This window comes from Schizosaccharomyces japonicus, assembly GCF_000149845.2.
Source record: "Schizosaccharomyces japonicus yFS275 unplaced genomic scaffold supercont5.1, whole genome shotgun sequence".
Taxonomy (NCBI): domain Eukaryota; kingdom Fungi; phylum Ascomycota; class Schizosaccharomycetes; order Schizosaccharomycetales; family Schizosaccharomycetaceae; genus Schizosaccharomyces; species Schizosaccharomyces japonicus.
Window position 1 is genome coordinate 1,106,972 of NW_011627860.1, and position 18,303 is coordinate 1,125,274.

At 41.0% G+C, this 18,303-nt stretch overlaps 8 protein-coding genes across 8 annotated transcripts; 7 read left to right on the top strand and 1 right to left on the bottom strand.

The window, feature by feature from the left end:
* Positions 1-107: 107 nt before the first annotated feature.
* On the top strand, positions 108-1,976 carry SJAG_02616 (meiotic chromosome segregation protein; the record flags this gene model as incomplete). Its single annotated transcript, XM_002173785.2, has 1 exon — positions 108-1,976. The coding sequence occupies one exon, from the start codon at positions 108-110 to the stop codon at positions 1,974-1,976; it is 1,869 nt and encodes a 622-aa protein (XP_002173821.2).
* Positions 1,977-2,136: 160 nt separating this feature from the next.
* SJAG_02617 (hypothetical protein) lies at positions 2,137-3,009 on the top strand (the record flags this gene model as incomplete). Its single annotated transcript, XM_002173786.1, has 1 exon — positions 2,137-3,009. The coding sequence occupies one exon, from the start codon at positions 2,137-2,139 to the stop codon at positions 3,007-3,009; it is 873 nt and encodes a 290-aa protein (XP_002173822.1).
* Positions 3,010-3,465: 456 nt separating this feature from the next.
* Positions 3,466-5,756, top strand: SJAG_02618 (glutamine-dependent NAD synthetase; the record flags this gene model as incomplete). Its single annotated transcript, XM_002173787.1, has 5 exons — positions 3,466-3,473; positions 3,549-3,665; positions 3,706-4,721; positions 4,764-5,175; positions 5,219-5,756. The coding sequence occupies 5 exons, from the start codon at positions 3,466-3,468 to the stop codon at positions 5,754-5,756; spliced, it is 2,091 nt and encodes a 696-aa protein (XP_002173823.1).
* Positions 5,757-5,885: 129 nt separating this feature from the next.
* On the top strand, positions 5,886-9,051 carry SJAG_02619 (AAA family ATPase Pex1). The gene is made up of 2 exons (XM_002173788.2): positions 5,886-6,231; positions 6,271-9,051. The coding sequence occupies exons 1-2, from the start codon at positions 5,962-5,964 to the stop codon at positions 8,899-8,901; spliced, it is 2,901 nt and encodes a 966-aa protein (XP_002173824.1). The 5' UTR covers positions 5,886-5,961; the 3' UTR covers positions 8,902-9,051.
* Positions 8,988-11,097, top strand: SJAG_02620 (WD repeat containing cyclophilin family peptidyl- prolyl cis-trans isomerase Cyp9). Its single transcript, XM_002173789.2, has 2 exons — positions 8,988-9,114; positions 9,158-11,097. Exons 1-2 carry the CDS (start codon positions 9,042-9,044, stop codon positions 10,909-10,911), a joined length of 1,827 nt encoding a protein of 608 aa, XP_002173825.2. The 5' UTR covers positions 8,988-9,041; the 3' UTR covers positions 10,912-11,097.
* On the top strand, positions 11,033-13,984 carry SJAG_02621 (hypothetical protein). Its single transcript, XM_002173790.2, has 2 exons — positions 11,033-11,388; positions 11,451-13,984. The coding sequence occupies exons 1-2, from the start codon at positions 11,242-11,244 to the stop codon at positions 13,830-13,832; spliced, it is 2,529 nt and encodes an 842-aa protein (XP_002173826.1). The 5' UTR covers positions 11,033-11,241; the 3' UTR covers positions 13,833-13,984.
* Positions 13,877-16,317, bottom strand: SJAG_02622 (YTH family protein Mmi1). The gene is made up of 5 exons (XM_002173791.2): positions 15,776-16,317; positions 14,786-15,730; positions 14,625-14,740; positions 14,423-14,574; positions 13,877-14,378 (listed from the first exon to the last, which is right to left on the bottom strand). The coding sequence occupies exons 1-5, from the start codon at positions 15,843-15,845 to the stop codon at positions 14,222-14,224; spliced, it is 1,440 nt and encodes a 479-aa protein (XP_002173827.2). The 5' UTR covers positions 15,846-16,317; the 3' UTR covers positions 13,877-14,221.
* A 608-nt stretch (positions 16,318-16,925) lies between these two features.
* Positions 16,926-18,188, top strand: SJAG_02623 (short chain dehydrogenase). The gene has a single exon (XM_002173792.2). The coding sequence runs from the start codon at positions 16,998-17,000 to the stop codon at positions 17,982-17,984; it is 987 nt and encodes a 328-aa protein (XP_002173828.1). The 5' UTR covers positions 16,926-16,997; the 3' UTR covers positions 17,985-18,188.
* Positions 18,189-18,303: the final 115 nt, after the last annotated feature.

The following is an 18,303-nucleotide window of genomic DNA, read 5'->3' on the forward strand; positions in this document are numbered from 1 at the left end:
TTTCATTACCCATTTTCTCTGTACAGTGTTTCGTTTCAATTTTTATATTTCCTCGATTTTTTGATCGTATATTTTATGTACCTTGTTCGTGATAACAAGGACGCCCTATGTCTGACAATAGTCAAAATTTGCATGATGTATTGCAATTTGAGGTGCTGTGGACGGCCCATAAACGGAAAAAGAATAAGCAATGGCAGGATGGGACTATGAAATTCCATTCATTCAATCAACGCGTCGTACTATACGACTCCGAATATCGGGTCATCGCTACTTCCTTTCTCCCCATGCGGTCTACTCTTTCGGTTGGTGAAGAATTGGAATTGGATCGGTTTTTGGTAACATTGGAGGCCTTACAGAACACCACTCAAACGGATGTAACCCCTGTGCTTCGGCCAAGTAGTATACAGAAGACGACGAACGTGCCTCGTTTGTCTGCTCCACCTCGACTGCAAAAGCGAAGTAGAACGGTTGTCTATCCCGATAGTAAAAATGTTACGCCGTTCACATCTCAGCACCCGGGGTTCGTGAAAGCAACTGCTGTCACTAAAACCCCAACTGAACCTTCAACCAGTTCCTCATCAAACGGGATCCAATCCCATCGACCTGCTGAAAACAATAACCATCCGTTCATATCTCCTCCCTCCTCCAGTCCGTCCTCTAGCATTGGAAGCATTTCAGGCTTACCGTCTATTGCTCCTTCCTCAAAAACTCCAAAAAAACATAAGCTGGCAGCATGTATACCAGTACTGCGAAGACCTAGAAATGTATCTAGTAACCCCTCCAGCAGTGCGACAACTACTCGAACGCCGACTCCTGTCTCATCGCCTGCCCCCAAGGATGTTGCTGCCGTACCGACAAATAAAAGAATCCGCCGTCCGCCGCAGATTCCGACTCTTCGACGGCCTGCCGACAGGCGGGTAACATGCATGGATGGAACGGTGCATGCACCGTCGATGAATCTTTTCACAAAAACACTCGAAGCTAGAGCACAACTAGCTTCGAAAACGTTGCCAGAACCGGAAGCTCCAGATATTCCGTCTTCACCAGAGTTTCTTGACCCGAGTACTATTGACGAAGATGATCAAGAGGGGATAGAGCCCTTTCCATCACCGTCCATTCTTGCTCCTCCTCCTCTCCCCTTTCCATTAGCGAAATCGACCCCATCACTTCCTCAGAAATCAAGTTCTTCTTTCACAAACCCACGTCCCTTACGACCGACTCCGTTACAGAGCAAAGAGCAAAATGCTCAAGCAGAGACATCTTCACCAAACATGCCAGTAAGCAAGTTACTTTCCGCGTTTAGCCCTTCTGCTCAAACAACAAATTCCTCCGTCCCCGAACCAAATAGTCCTTTATCGATTGCCACGGGTTACAAACGATATCGGAACCTGCAACGCCTTCCGAATTTGGCTTCAAAGCCCTTTCACCCTCCTCGACCAACCGTTCAGCACCTCGAGTCTATTGCCCCTTCACGTCCTACGAGTAAGACGCGGAGACCAGGTGTGCAGTTACGGACGGGAAAACTTGTTTGTAAGCACGTTGTCCTCTCGCCTCAACCAAAAACGAAATCCATCCTTGATACCTTTTCCAATCCGTTATCTCATATCCGGAAGCGATTTCAGGATACCACCCCTATTATTGCTGATTCGCCTCCATCATCCATTCCTGAGTTACCTCCTCTTCCCAAAATAAGTACCGGTACAACTAATACTGTGAACGAGAAACCGTTAAGTACGGTTGTTAACACACGTCTCACTTCACGGAACCCACTTCGTCGAAGTAAAACGTCTTTACCTACCAGTCATTATTCCCTACACTCTCCACCGATTTCCCATCCCTACGATCTTCCTTTCGTAAACACGCTATCGCTTGCTAGCACAACGCGAAAAATTCAGTTTATAAAGACTAAATTAAAGCGTCTCAGCAGCACTGGTGGCCTCATTAATGCTGATAATGATGATGATTTTGTTTCATAGTTTAGTCCTATTATATTATGTAAAGAGCTTTCACATTCTTTTTATTTCTAACAACCATTTTGGGCAGTAATGATATACTTCGTTTTCTTAGACTCTTCCCCTTCATACCTGTATTGTTATTAGTCCCAATTCGAATCCCGCATCCAGCGTCACTCATGACATGCCAATTGTAAAGCGAAAAGGTCCTTCAGAGTCTATTCAGAAGGGAAAACTAAAGAAAAAATGCACAGAAGCAACAACTGTGTCTAATTACACGACAAAACGGTCGCTTTTAGAGCTTCTTCCATACGAAATTTTGGTAGAAGTTTTTTTATTATCCAAAAACGCTAATTTGCCGGTTTGTTCAAAAATTCTTTGGCATCGGCTCTCATACAACTCTTCAAGAAACTTTAAATTGTCCATACAGTTTACGTTAATGTTTAATCGAAAAAGCGTAATATTAGCGACCCAACATGCACTTGCGAGACGATACTTTCGTCTAACAACATTAAAGACAATTGACGATTTGGCAGCTCGTGGCTTCATTCAATTGAATAGCAGGGAAACTATTATTGATGGAAAAATAGTTCATCAATCATTTAAGGGATTTATCCCCCGTCGTATTCTCCTGCTGCCAGAATCTGTAGACTTTATACGCAACTTGAAGCTTCGAGGCTTCTTTATTAAAGAATCAACGCTATCTCATGCTCTTTTATTAAGTCTTAAACGTGGTAACCATACTACAATTGAAAGAGTATGCACAATAGTCAGCCAAGATCTGTGTGAAGACAAACCAACTTGCGATGAGGGCTTCATATTTCAAAACAGTTTTGATTATTGCATTCTAAAGGATTCGCCAACGTTAATTCAGTATATTTATAAATGTTGGAATGAGTCACTGCGGGCTCGACTTCCTCGCCAAACAGCTGATGCTTTTCTTGCCAATCTATTAGAACACGCTGTGAAGCAAAAAGCAAAGAAAACTACTACTTGGTTTATACAAAAAGGAATTATTCCAAATCTAAACACTTTACTTATGTTACAGGGAAGGTAAAGGACCACACAAAAAGGCACCTTTGGTATGAAGAATATAATATAATTCTTTTTGGGATTCAGATTGTTTCTGGGTATTGTATAATTTAACAGTTTTATTTTTTTTTACTTAATCCAATGAGTTGCACTATCTGTTCGGAAATTAGCCAAGATGCAATAATTGAGTAGGAAAACCTAAGCGAAAATTATATCAAACAAGTTGTAAATCTTCGCAAAACAAAAGCAGACACTGAAGATTTATTACATATCACTTATACTAATGATTTTTAACTAAAGTGCGTGGTTAGAATGCCGCTCTTACAGATATCTTTCATCACCACCACTATACGATCATTTGTTCAGCTCCGGCAACAGTTTCGTTTTTCACGAAACATTACCCAAGAGCTTATATTACGGTGAGCAAGTATTATTTTAAAAACAATTGAGGTTTTGAACTTTTAAAGAATTGTAACACCAAATGGAACGGTTTGCAACAGTATCGACATGGTACTCATTGACCCCATAGTGAGAGAATTGAAGCTTACCATCGGTTGGATATAGTCAGCTTAATCAATGGGCTATGGACTTTGAGGGAAACTGTGATAGGATCCTGAAGTCAATTATAGTTGCGAAAGCTCAAGGTGCAGCCCTTCGTGTTGGACCAGAACTGGAGGTTACGTAAGTAGAGACGTCTTACTGATTTGTATCTTGTTAACAGGAAAAGTGGTTATGGTTGTGAAGACCATTTTTTAGAAAGTGATACATTCCTTCATTCCATGGAAATTTTGACGAAAATCATTCGCGACACTAGAGTCCAAGATATACTATTGGATATTGGTGTACCTGTGATGCACAAAAGTGCTCGTTACAATTGCCGTGTTGTAGCTTTAAATGGAAAAATCCTCTTGATCCGTCCTAAACTTTGGCTTTGTGATGATGGTAACTTTCGTGAATCTCGCTGGTTTACACCATGGCTGCAACCAAGAAAAGTTGAGACACACTATCTTCCTTCGGCTATTGCAAAAGAATTGAACCAAGAATCCGTTCCTTTTGGTGATGCCATCATTGGTTGTAAAGATACCGTGATTGGTATTGAAACCTGTGAGGAGCTTTTCACGCCCCAGAGTCCTCACATTGACATGTCACTGAATGGTGTCGAAATATTCATCAATGCTTCAGGTTCCCACCATGAGCTTCGAAAACTTAACACTCGTGTTCGCTTAATCCAGAATGCTACCATGAAATGTGGTGGTGTTTATTTGTATTCAAACCAGCGGGGCTGCGACGGAGGCCGCTTGTATTATGATGGTTCTGCCATGATTTTTGCTAATGGTGAACTCCTTGGACAGGGTTCTCAATTCTCTCTCCATGATGTTGAGGTTGTCACTGCAACTGTTGATATGGACATCGTACGTTCCTATCGTTATTTACCTTCTCATGGCCTGCAATCCCGGTTTCATGAGGGTTATCAACGTATTCAGATTGATTATAGTCTATGTGACCGAGGAAATGACTACAATCCTCATTGGAAACCCACCTTTCCCATTGAACTTCACTTGCACACTCCAGAAGAGGAAATAGCCTTTGGCCCAGCCTGCTGGTTATGGGATTACTTACGTCGTTCTGGTGCTGCCGGTTATTTCCTTCCTTTAAGTGGTGGTCTTGATTCTTGTTCTACAGCTGTGATTGTCCATAGCATGTGTAGAATTGTTTGTGAAGCTGTTAAAAATAATGGTACGTTGACGGCCTTACATTTAGAAACTAATAGTTTACCAGATGACCACGTTTTGTCTGACGTTCGACGCCTCGTAAAGGATGAAAAATACACACCCAAGGACCCAAAAGATTTGGCAAATCATCTGTTTTATACGACTTTCATGGGTACTGAACACTCCAGTAAAGAAACTCGTTCTCGGGCCAAACGTCTTGCCGACATTATCGGTAGTTATCATGTTGACATGAGTATCGACACCGTTGTTAATTCAGTGGTAAAGCTTTTCATTCTTGTTACAAATCGAACTCCTCGATTCCGTTCTCAGGGTGGTTCGAATGCTGAGAACCTTGCTTTGCAAAATATTCAAGCGCGTTCGAGAATGTTAATAGGTTACTTACTGGCTCAATTATTACCTTGGGTTCGTGGAAAGGCTGGTTCTCTTTTGGTTCTTGGCAGTTCTAATGTTGATGAATGGTATGTTAGTCGCAGAATCTGACCTAAACTAACCCGCTCGTAGTCTTCGTGGTTACTTAACAAAGTATGATTGCTCAAGCGCAGACATTAATCCTATCGGCGGCATTTCAAAATTGGATTTGAAGTCTTTCTTGGCTTCGGCAAAGCAGCAATTTGATTTGCCAATTCTTCAAGAGTTTTTAGATGCTACTCCTACAGCCGAACTTGAACCTTCTACTGAAAATTACACTCAGAGTGACGAGGTTGATATGGGCATGACTTATGCTGAACTTAGTCTTTTTGGCCGCCTACGTAAAGTATCCAAATGTGGACCCTACAGCATGTTTATACATCTTATGCATATTTGGGGTAATGAACTGTCACCAACGGACATTGCCGCCAAGGTCAAGCGGTTCTTTCATTACTATGGAATCAATAGACATAAGATGACTACCCTAACTCCTAGTTACCATGCTGAAAGTTACGGAGTTGATGATAACCGTTACGATTTGCGTCAATTCCTTTATCCAGGCTGGAACTGGCAAAACAAGAAGATTGATACCCTCGTTACAAAGTTTGAAGATTACGATCGCTTGGATTAGTGTAGATTTTCTTATACAATTTTAGTGCTAGGGGTCCAATGTTCGTAATACTTAGATTGTGTTTATACTATATTGTAATTATGCAAACTAACTACACCAATGACATACATTTGCGTAGTATGCATAGATGGATTGTTTAGAAAATCGCTATACATGGGAAAGTTTTCACCTACTCAAAAAAAACCTGGCTACATAAACTGTGGCAATGTCAGAGCTGTTCGGCTCTCAGATGCCGTTGAGATGCACTGTTTCGTTCAAGTCACTAGGTTCTTCGCTCGTGAATGTTCCTGCACAGTTACTAGATGATACAAATGATGCTGTTCAGAAGTGTTGTTTAAAACTAAAAATCATTGATACGAAGAATGTGCACTTTCTTGGACTGAGTGGGCTTTCTTCTTCTGATACAACGGATCATCAGTGTATTGAAATTGATCCAATATATGCGAGCAGTTTGTCAATTCAAGAAAGTGTTAAGGTACGTTAATATTTATGGCAACTCAAGCTAACATACAAGGTTGAAGTTTCCATCGAACGGGTGCATAAAGCAGCAAAACATGTAGTATTTGAGCCATTGACTTCCTCAGATTGGGAAATTATTGAATCAAATTCGGAATGGATTGAAGCGAAATTGCTCCAACAAGCTCGTGTTGTATCAACAGATATAGTAACAATATTCTTTCCCTCAGGATCAATAGCACAATTGCGCGTTCTCTCTATTGAACCGCCCGTTGAAAAATGTGCTTTATTAGCAAACGAGACAGAGCTTTCTATTGCTCCTAAAAAGCGATCTACTACACAGGAAACGGATAAAGCAGACTTGGTATCTCTTCGTATTGATGCTAGAAAACGTACTAGCTCCTATCCCGAAAATTCAAAACACGCTATTATTCTTGGTAATACGGTTTCATGGAAAGCTGATGCTGCATTTTTTCAAACTTCAGATATGATTGAACCCATTATGTGTCGGGTATATACGTCTAATAATTGTACCCCTGGACACGTTAAGGTATATACGGACATTGCTGAGCAATACAAACTGAAAACTGGCGAATTTGCACGCCTTTGGCCGGCCACTCTTCCAATGCCAGCTAAGTTTGTCTTGCATCCGCTATCTTCGTCTTCTGACAGTTTATTGAGTACGGAAAATATCCAACTTGCCGCTCAAAAACTGCTCAATTGTATATTATACACCGGTATGCGGGTAACTTTGAAGCTGTGTAAGAAGGAAGTACCGTTTTTCGTAGAAGGCCGAAATGGTCTTCTAACCTCAACAAATGATATCTCATTGGGCTCTTCGATGGACTTATCTAATATTCCTGCTTTCCAGCGTCCGCCCTATTTTATGGATGAGGAAAAAGTTTTCAAGGATATTATTCATTTGCTTAAGGATAATAACGAATCGGTTCTCCTTTTCGGTCGGACAGGAACAGGAAAGACCGTGTTCTTAGAACAACTTGCAGAGCAATTGAAACATAACTCGTTACGCCATGTTCAACAACTCGACTGTAAACCACTAGCTTTGGAATCATTTCAATCTCTTGTCTCTGTATGGCACAACATGATCCAAATTGCTTCAAGCTGTCAACCGGCCGTGATTCTGTTAGATGATTTTGGTTCTTTTTTTCCAACTTCTCCGGATGATTCGAATTCTGCTGAGTCCAATCTAACCAGTCAACGCAACTCCACACTCTTTTATGAAAGCATGCGCGAAGCAACCGAAAACAATGATATATTATTCATTGCAACATGCGACGAAAACGTTCAATTACCCAAGGAATTTCATAATCTTCATGTATTTTCTCAAACTCTGTACCTAAAACGCCTTTCGAATCAACAGAGACTTCGATGGATTCACAATTTTGCGCACTATTTCCACATTAAACTTCCCGACAACATCCAATTTCTAGTCCAGCAAACCGAAAGCTTCGTTATTTCGGATATTTTCCTGTTCCTAAAACGTATTTCAGCCCTAGTATGTTCGTCTAGTGAGTTTCCGGAATCCGAAAAAACAATTCCAAAGCCTGTTATACTAGACGCGTTAAAGAAATTTGCGCCAAGCGTTTTGGGCGACATAAAACTCTCAAAACCTGACACTAATTGGGATGATATAGGAGGGATGACTTCTGCAAAGCACTATTTTAGGCAGAGTATTGAATGGCCGATTCGATACAAGAACCTTTTTCATTCCTGTAGCATTAAACAGCGAACGGGTGTTCTACTTTATGGTTATCCTGGTTGTGGAAAAACATACCTGGCGTCTGCCATACCGAGCTCTTTTCCCATTCACTTTCTTAGCGTTAAGGGCCCAGAACTGTTGAACAAATATATTGGTGCTTCTGAACAAGCTGTTCGTGACATATTCCGAAAGGCACAAGATGCCAAACCATGTGTGTTATTTTTAGACGAATTTGAATCAATAGCTCCTCGTCGTGGTAGTGACAATACTGGAATTACGGATAGGATTGTTAATCAATTTCTCACACAAATGGATGGAGCCGAGTCTTTGGACGATGTCTTTATTGTTGCAGCCACTAGTCGTCCAGATTTAATTGATCCTGCCTTGTTACGTCCTGGTCGTCTCGATAAGTCGATATTCTGCAATCTACCAAATGAATTAGAAAGACTGGATATACTCCAACGAGCATCCAAAAAATTTAATCTCGAGCATCAAGACATTCTTCTCACATTAGCAAAGGAAACAGAAAATTATTCACCTGCGGACCTTGTTGCTATATTCTCTGAAGCTCATCTGTTGTCCGTCCATCATTTCCTGAAGACCGAAACTATCAAAATGAAGAAAGCCAACACTCAAAAAAATAACTCTACGAATGACACACTTGACGATATTACGTCAAGTAAGCTATGCCATTTCCGACTTTTTGAAACCTCCATTGCGACAGCTTCTCCGGCTGATAATAATTTTGACCTGAGTGAACCAAAAACTACTGCTTCATACAAGGCTCCAGGTAAGGTTTTATTACTAACAGAGCACATAAAATGTGCTTTAAATAATTCTAAACCGAGTCTCTCGAAATCTGAACGGGATATTTTGAATGATATCTATGCTAGATTTGACAAACGCGACACAACAACAGTTATAGAAAAGCAACGTGAAACTGTCGGGAAAAAACTCGTGTTACAGTAGTACTTAGCAGTAATCCTTTGGTAAACACAATATTCTAGATTAATTTCCTTTCGTTCAAGACAATCATAGAGTATGACTAATCGCTGCAATAACCGTGCATTTTCCCTATCACTTGGGTACCTGTTTCAGTGAACAAAAATATGCCGGAAAGTGCAGAAAATTTACAAAAGAGAGCTGCACTAGATGAACAAGTTAATGTAAAAAGGCAGAAGAGTATGTATATTTAGTAAACAAACGTTATAACTAATTATTTCAGGTAACTCGAAACGGGCTCTCATTTTGCAAGAGCTACCAAGTTCAGAACGCTATGTTCGCTCGTACATGCATAGAGATGATATAATTGACTGCTGTTTCACAAAATCCCACTTTCTAATTACTACGTCTATTGACGGTCATATAAAGATATGGCAGAAACGAATGGATAACATTGAGTTTATAAAAGACTTCTCGGCTCATGAATCAAAGGTTATTTTAACCAGTCTTAGCGATGATGAAAAAATGTTTGCTTCCTGTGACGAGAAAGGAAATGTGAAGGTATTTGATATACAAAATGTGGACATGGTAAACGTGCTCTCTGTAAAATTTACACCGAAAGCATTGTGTTGGATACGGAGAAAGTCCGCAGAGTACCTCCTTGCAGTGACAGACTCTGATTCTCCTTTAATTTATATCTACAATGCTGAAAGTCGAGGCGATGTTCCGGAATTAACAGTGAAAAAACATGCCCAACCAGTTCATCTCCTAAAATACCTCTCATCTTTTGACATGTGCATATCCGTTGACGTGGGAGGAATGATTGAATACTGGTCACTTGAACCTCCTCACACAAAGCCTGACAATTCCCAGCTTTTTCGTCTTAAGAGTCAAACCGATTTATATCTTTTTAAGAAGACCAAAGCGGTCCCGATCAATTTGACAATTAGTCCTAACAAAAAGCTCTTTGCGACAATTTCACAACCTGACTGGCAAATACGGGTATTCGATTTGCTGAGTGGGAAAGTCGTCCAGTGTTACGACGAAAGCTTGCCAACAATTGAGAAACTTGTAAAAGAAGCAGAAGAGGATCCTAATAATTCTTATCACATGAACCATGTTGAACTCGGGCGGCGAATGGTCGTTGAAGTCGACATCCGCCGAGCCGCATTAACATCAAATCTCAATGTTGTATTTGATGAGACGAGTCAACTCATTTCTTATGGAAGCTTTATTGGCATAAAAATCGCCAGTGTTTACAAGCATGAGCTGCTTCGAATTCTCGGTAAGGAGGATGGACTACGGTTTACACGTCTTTCTCTTTATCAAGAAGCGCCTGAGAAAAGTATTGCTACAAATTTTGATGTCGTTTCAAGTAACAATCCTCTTTTCATCAAAAGCCTACAAAAAGATCCTGTCCTGGCTGCCTGTGCATGGAAGAAGTCGCGATTTTACTTGTTCTCTAGCAAGCACCTAAAAACCTTAGCGGACAGAGATGCTTTCAACGAAACTTTACATGCCCATGCATCCCTTACTGCGGCTACGAAAAAGAAGCCTGTCATTCTCGGCAAGGCAGCAATTTTGCACACAACTGAAGGAGACATTAGCATTAAACTTCTACCAGATGATGCACCTAAAGCTGTGGAGAATTTCACAACACATGCCCTGAATGGGTATTATGATAATACCATCTTTCACAGAGTTATCAAAAACTTCATGATACAAGGAGGTGACCCAGAAGGTGATGGTACTGGCGGTGAATCCATATGGGGAGAGGAATTTGAAGACGAGTTTTCTGATCGTCTAAAGCATGATCGTCCATACACTGTTTCCATGGCGAATGCCGGACCAAACACGAATGGATCCCAATTTTTTATAACAACTACGCTGACACCTTGGTTGGACGGAAAACACACCATCTTTGCTCGTGCGTATGCCGGGATGGATGTTATTCATCGGATTGAAGATGCTGAAACAGACAAGTACGATCGTCCTCTCCAGCCAGTAAAAATTATTAATATCACTATCGTGAAATGAAACCATAACGATGTATCTACCAGTTATTTAATTTACTTTTTTTTGTCTCTGATTGTACATAGAACGATAACAAATGCTTCAACCCATTATATAATAACGTGCTTACTTTTATACAATAGAGTTCACAGTGAAAACACATACAACTACTAACTGCTGTACAATTACTAGAGCATTTTTTTTGTTTTTTGCCTTGACGTAAAACGCTTGACCCAGACATCCCCACAGCAGAGTATCTGCAGAGAACATCATTCCCCCTCAACAAGAGATAATAACTAGTAATACACTGAAATAAGGATCCAGACATAATAACGCTTAGCTGTTTCCTCAACGATGAAACCCAAAACAGATCTTGTTTTGCGTAGCAACTATGATAAATACTCAAAGGATGGTTACGGTACTATTGGAAGACCCATCACTTTATTGTCCAACTTTTACAGAATCGAGAACCTTCCCAATGATACCATTTATCAATATCATGTAAGTGAGTAGAATGTGTCATTTTTTCGCTCTAGGATGCTAAACCTATTTTTTTCGCTCAGGTTGTAATTGGAGACGGTACACGTGTTCCTAGAAAGCTTGTAAACAAGATTTGGAATTCTGAGGATGTGAAGAAGTTTTTGAAAAAGTCTTGGAAAAACTGTGTGTTTGATGGACGCAGTCTTTTATTCTCCAAGGACAAGATTGAGGATGGAGCAACGGACGTTGTCGTGGATCCTGACCGTCCTGAACGAAAAGTGGCTTTCGCCATTCAAAGAACAAGTAACATCAACTTGGAAACGGTGACTCAATTTGTACAATCTCGCTACAGTCTTGATCCCCAAGTTTTGGGAGGTATTATGTTCCTCGATTTACTGTTAAAGAAGACACCTAGCGAAACTTTGTATGGCTTCAACCGCTCCTTCTTTACGGGAAATCGTCCTTATCAACTTGGCGGCGGTTTGGATGCCTGGAAGGGTTTCTATCAATCTATTCGACCTGGACAGGGTTTTATGACCGTCAATATTGATGTTTGTACTAGCGCTTTCTGGCGTGAAGATTCTTTACTTCGTGTTTTGCTTGACTATACCAATCGTCATCATCCAAATGATTTGGAGAGAATGCAACTTGCGGCAATCGGTCGTAGATTCCGTCTTCTTAAGGTCACATGTCAACATCGTAACAATGCCGGTACTGCATTGAGCAAGAAACAGTATTCTATTGAACGTTTCTCTAGCGGCAGCGCCTTGGATGAAACTTTCCTACGTCGTGTACCTAATTCTGACAAAGAGGAACGCATCTCTGTTGCTGATTACTTTTTGGAGCACCATAATGTCCGGTTGGAATTTCCTAACCTGCCTTGTGCCATCATTAAGAATGGCGCTAAGCTGCCACTTGAACTGTGTTACATTGTGAAGGGTCAACGCTACAGCGCAAAACTGAATAGTAACCAAACTGCACAAATGATTCGTTTTGCTTGTCAGCGTCCTCATGAGCGTGTCAAGGATATTGAACAATTTGTTCATTCGTCAGCATGGGACAAGGATCCCAACTTGAAGGAATATGGCATGAGAATTTCACGAAACATGCTTGATGTACCTGCACGAATTCTTGATGCACCCCGCATTATGTATCATGATGATTATGAACATCCTCGTGACGGTCGTTGGAACCTTCGAGGAAAGCGATTCCTTATCACTCCCGACAGACCCGTACGTTCTTGGGCAGTGGTTTGTTTCTTGCCCACAAGAATTCTGCCCAACAATAAAATTGAGAATTTCTTGAGAACGTATGTGAATACCCTTACTGGTTTGGGAATCAGTTTTGAGTGCAAGAATCCTCGCATTTATCGTCAAGATCCTCGTGGTAATTTGGAAGGTCTTTTAGGAGACGTGATTAAGAAGACTGCCGACTTTCACAGGGCCACTCCTGACTACTTGTTCTTCATTCTGGATTCTAATTCACCTGAGCCGTATGCGACAATTAAACGACTTTGTAATACCAAGTTTGGTATTCCTAGTCAATGTGCTTTAAGAAAGCATATTGAAGGCGCAAAGCCTCAGTATTGTGCGAACTTGGGTATGAAGGTGAACGCGAAACTCGGAGGCGTTAATGTTCACCTTGAGCCCAAGTCTTTTCCACTTGGAAACATCCCTACCATTATCCTCGGCGGTGATGTGTATCACCCTGCTAGAGGAGGCTCTGGTGCTTCCATTGGATCAATGGTTGGCAGTATTGATCTTCATGGCTGTAAATATACAGCCATGTCCCGCGCTCAAAACCGCAACCAGGAAATGATTCAAGGAATGAAAGACATGGTTGTCTACTTCTTACAAGGTTTCCGCCATATCACGAAGAAGGAACCTGCACAAATTATTTATTTCCGTGATGGCGTTTCTGACGGTCAATTTAAGCAAGTCGTTGATGAGGAGCTTGCGGAAATTAAGCAAGCCTGCTACTTTCTCTCTCCAAAGTACAAGCCTAGAATTTTAGTATGTTCTACGCAAAAGCGTCATCACGCTCGTTTCTTCGTTAAAAAACCTCAAGATGGTGACCGTAATGGTAATCCTAAGCCTGGTACTATTGTGGAAAAGGTGGTTACACATCCTTTTGAGTACGACTTTTACCTTGTGTCACATCCTTCTTTGCAAGGTGTTTCGGTGCCCATTCATTATACTGTCTTGTATGATGAAATTAAAATGCCTCCTGATCAATTCCAGTCATTGTGCTACAACTTGTGCTATGTCTATGCCCGTGCGACAACTGCTGTCTCTCTTGTGCCACCTGTTTACTATGCTCACTTGCTTAGCAACATGGCTCGTTTCCAAGATGATACTGCTAAAGATGATGCCAGCAGTGTTGCCTCTGGAGCCACGGAACCTGAAGAGGTGAAACCCTTAAGAAAGGTTGCTCCTTCGCTAAAGACGAAGATGTGGTTCATGTGATGGCGTTTACTTAACGGAACATTTCATATATACCCTTTGCTTAACAGTGTATTTCATGTTTTTGATTTAGTGATCTTTAAATAATTCAGTATTATTGATTTAAACGAACATAATGCCGTATACGAATGTTAATCTCTCCATTTAGCTGTAGAGTCCAAGTCCCTTAAACCAAATTAAGATTCAAATTTAAACAATACTTTTTTCTTTTAATTTCGATTTGTTTGACTCTTAAAGAGGTCCAAAACATTACAGAAAGGGCATCTTTAGATGAGCACATAAACAAAACTAGACTTGAGTTTTTGTTGAATGCTGAATTCATCACATCATCAAAAAGGAGGTTCCCGTAACAGTCCGGCTGTTGCACAGAAAGTGATTAAACAATTAAGACATCAACGATCTCTACCAATACGTTTCATAATCGCCGAATTGATCAAGGTACAGAGACGACTTCCTTCGTCGTACATCATTTCTTGACCATCTCTAGCCCGAGCACCGTGATCCATGCGGCTCACAATTTCTGAAATTTCGTTTGAATACAAGTTACACCTGATATGTTAGTAACCGAATTAACCGTGCCTTTAAAAATTTACGTTTTAATCCACTTGACATTTACACCATTAGTGTATGTGGTATCTGCCCAAAACGGTTTCGCAACAGTCCCGACATCAGAAGTAAGCTGAGCATACCCCAGTGCATTATAGGACTTGGCATTGATGAAAATAAAATAGACATTTGCTTCTTGCTGCAAAAGAGTTAGTAAACGAAACCAGTTAAAAACGTTAGGGTACGTACCTTGTAAGCTTCGCTGATAGCGTTCGCATAATTTTGTTTAAGACTCCAAACAGAACTTCGTTTGGCATGACTAATTGCTGTTTCATTATCCACCAGCATGATGAAGTACCGCGACCCTGTAACTACGTTAGCATGTTGTGAAAGACCGCATACAAACATACTATGTGAGATTCCATTTTCATCAAGGATAACACGTGGATTGATCATGGAGACACGTTCACCCTTTTCATTGCGATATTCGTGAGCATGCTCAAAATCCAACGGAGGGGGTGTAGGTGCTCGTGTTTTGGGTTTTTCACGACGAGGTTCGGCTTTATGGTCATAAGGCTCGATGCCATACGAATGAGAGGACGGGGGAGCAAACTTTCCGTGTAAAGGATCGAAATCGCGATACCCTTCAGTATGAGCAGTTGGTTCCGAAAACAATGGTGAATCGCCAGCATCCTGCCGCATAGGGTGGTATCCATGTATTCCAGCTGATTCCGGGACACTTTCTGGTCGTGCAGGAGTGTAGCCATTGGAATGCATGGTACTTTGAAAAGAGGACGCTTGGGCAGGAGCCTTACCATAATTATAAGGTCTCGTGTAATACTCATCTTCATACCGTGAAGGCATCATTAACCGAGAGTTCATGCCACTTAAATGTGGACTTAATAAAGTACGACGTTTTAGCGGGGGCTGTCCTGCAGACTGCAAAGACTCTTCATAACGCATGGGATAATTTGTCGGAGAACGTTGACCATACGGAGGTACTGCGTAGCGGGGACTGGGTTCTGGGCGATACGGAGGATAAGGAGCAGCGTCGACAGAATTGCGGTATGCCAACTCGCGACGCAATGAACGGAAGTAGGGCCAATCATAAGAATGGCCGTAATCAGTGCAGTGACGGTAGAAGTCATACACAGTAGCACTGCTCACAGAAACAGGCTCTGAAAGCACATGACGATCCATATACTCTTTTGAATCAGGAGCACCGCGTTTCAATGGAGAGGAAAAAAGACCTGCGGCAGCTGGAGCAGCAGCAGGAACCGTAGGATCATTTGGATGCTTAGCCCAAACACTCCGGGCCTCTTGTGAATCGCCGGAAGTGGAAGGAGCTATGTTACCTAGTTAGTTATGTTAAAACAAAAACGATTCAGATGGACACTTACGCCATAGCGTTCTTAACGCCTCCATACTCGGTATGGCAGCCGCTTGCAGTGAAGCATTGGAATTCGACATGGCAAGAGGAATTGAGAGCTATTATTAATGAGCGAGTTATCTTCTCTTTTAGATGTTTTCGACAAAATCCTGTCACAGTGTGTTTTGCTTCCTTTTGAGTTTACAAGTTTGACAGGTGAAGCTGTTATGGTCGAAACTGTCCAAAATTTATCAATGTAAACAACGGACGACTGTACTTGTTTGAATTAACCAAAAAAATAATGAAAATCGCAGAATAACTTTCCAAAAAAAAGCTGCGTTATGAACAGGGTTAACAGTTTAGTGGTTAAAGCTGATGATAAAATGCCTGTAATGAAATCAGTATTGGCTTTAACCGCTCCTCCAAGAGACTGTGCTAGCAAAAATAAATCCTTGTTTTATAGTAATATAATTTTCGTTTTTAAGGTTCACTGAGACACTAGACTGAACAACGAGGCTGAACCCGCAATATTGATGATGTTGGGGAAGGGAGAAAGGCACACCGTGTTTGCTTCCGCCATATGGTGGTGAGTTTACTCGGTAAACCTTAGTTGAAAGCGTGTAGGTGTGTTCCACAATATACGATTATTCAGCACATTTTAATATACAATTTAAAAGAGCTCACTAAGACCATTTCAGTTTTGTTTCTTTCATATTAAGCTTTCAATTAATACCAATTTTGATGGGGCACTTGTGTTACTCGGATTCTTTTTTCTTTTTTTACTATTTTCATCTCAGTTTCTTGCAGGCTTCTTAGTCCGGCACTCAACTGAGTTAAAACCTTAAAACTTGTTTGTTTTATTTCATTTCTTAATTTATGGTTTCAGTATGTATTAGTATTTAGGTTCGTTCTCACAGACTTCATGAGTAATACTGATCAAGGCTTTGTGCTCCTCTAAAAAATGTGGCTAAGGTTGCTGGTGCTAACGTTGCTCCAAAAAACTATACCTACTAAGAGGTTCTCAGCATTCGGTATGTTTTTTTAGCGTACCGTAAGGCAAGGTATAATGCCGTACTTCCGTATGTTGCCCATTCGGTACTGAATACATTAATGATGACTAAAATAATGTTGGTCTCGTTACGTCAGAAGGATATCAAAACTTCCGCAATATTGAGGTTAATTATTTATAAAAAGCAGCTTCCTGTATGAATTAATAAGAATCTACAGACAATTGAGTAGTACGGATCTCCACAATGGGTATCTTTGCATGTGCTAAAAAAACAATTACCGAGTACCTCGGTAACAACACTCCAGAGTGGACGTACAATGATATTCCCAACCTGAAAGGAAAGGTTGCTATTGTTACTGGTGGCAGTAGCGGAATTGGATATGTCTCAGCATTAGAATTAGCCCGTAAAGGCGCAAAAGTTTACCTTGCAGGACGTTCCGAGTCCAAATGCAATGCGAAGATCGACTTCATTAAAGAACATGTTCCTGAAGCTAATGTTGTCTTCATGAATATTGATTTGTTGGACTTTGATTCCGTTATTAAGGCTGCAAAGAAATTCTTGGAGGCTGAAGATGAATTACATTTGCTCATCAACAATGCAGGATGCATGTTCAACCCCTATGAGCTCTCCAAAGATGGCTTTGAACTTATGATTCAAACAAATTACTTATCTCACTATTTGCTTACAATGTACCTTGTGCCCGCTCTCAAACGTGCAGCTTCACATTCTCCTAGCGGTGAGGTTCGAATTGTAAACGTTTCTAGTCTTGGACATTTGTTTGCACCTCGTGATGGCATTCACTTTGAAGATCTTAATATGAAGGACGCCTATTTCGGTGTGTATGCTCGATATGGACAATCCAAACTTGCAAATATTCTTCACAGCTTGGCGCTTGCTAAGCGTCTGGAGGGTTTCGGCATTCACTCCTTCAGCGTTCACCCTGGTGCAGTTCATACCGACCTTTATCGCCATTCTAGCGCAAGCATGGAAAACCTGTTGTACAAAGTTGGCTTCTCCATTTCTCCCGAACGTGGTGCACTTACTCAGGTATATGCGGCTACGTGTCCGAAGCTGAACCAAAGCGAATATAACGGCATGTACTTGACAGCTGTTATTCAAAGAGGCCGCATTCTTCGCGATCACAGTACTGCGATCGTCGAAAAACTCTGGTCCTTTACATTTGACTTGTTCGTTAAACGTGGTTTACTCCAGCCAGAACAGGCCTTGTAAGTTGCGTACTGAAGTTCTTTCCATGGTTTCATGAAATGTCCTAATTACACAAATAGTTACCAAAATAAACAATATTCCTTAAAGTGGGATACTTTAAACAATCGCAATTCTCTTTAAGTTTACTCTAATTAATTATGGTTTTACCTCAAAATTTAGACAGAGTGTTACTACGTTTGATCATCACAATGACGGCAATAGCAGAAGCAACTCTATGTAAAAGTACTCTTTAAAAGTCACGTAGAACAACATATGTTCTCTACAGATGAATTGCTGTAAGTAAACCGCCTGTAGTATCTGAAGCCTTCTATTGTCTCCCGAC

Bases quoted from the DNA above. Each gene is read 5' to 3' on its own strand.
- SJAG_02619 (XM_002173788.2), top strand. From the start codon at position 5,962: ATGTCAGAGCTGTTCGGCTCTCAGATGCCGTTGAGATGCACTGTTTCG. The intron at 6,232-6,270 runs GTACGTTAATAT...CTAACATACAAG, and splicing joins CAATTCAAGAAAGTGTTAAG to GTTGAAGTTTCCATCGAACG.
- SJAG_02620 (XM_002173789.2), top strand. From the start codon at position 9,042: ATGCCGGAAAGTGCAGAAAATTTACAAAAGAGAGCTGCACTAGATGAA. The intron at 9,115-9,157 runs GTATGTATATTT...TAATTATTTCAG, and splicing joins TAATGTAAAAAGGCAGAAGA to GTAACTCGAAACGGGCTCTC.
- SJAG_02621 (XM_002173790.2), top strand. From the start codon at position 11,242: ATGAAACCCAAAACAGATCTTGTTTTGCGTAGCAACTATGATAAATAC. The intron at 11,389-11,450 runs GTAAGTGAGTAG...TTTTTCGCTCAG, and splicing joins ATACCATTTATCAATATCAT to GTTGTAATTGGAGACGGTAC.
- SJAG_02622 (XM_002173791.2), bottom strand. From the start codon at position 15,845: ATGTCGAATTCCAATGCTTCACTGCAAGCGGCTGCCATACCGAGTATG. The intron at 15,731-15,775 runs GTAAGTGTCCAT...ATAACTAACTAG, and splicing joins GGCGTTAAGAACGCTATGGC to GTAACATAGCTCCTTCCACT. The intron at 14,741-14,785 runs GTATGTTTGTAT...ACGTAGTTACAG, and splicing joins TGAAAATGGAATCTCACATA to GGTCGCGGTACTTCATCATG.
- SJAG_02623 (XM_002173792.2), top strand. From the start codon at position 16,998: ATGGGTATCTTTGCATGTGCTAAAAAAACAATTACCGAGTACCTCGGT.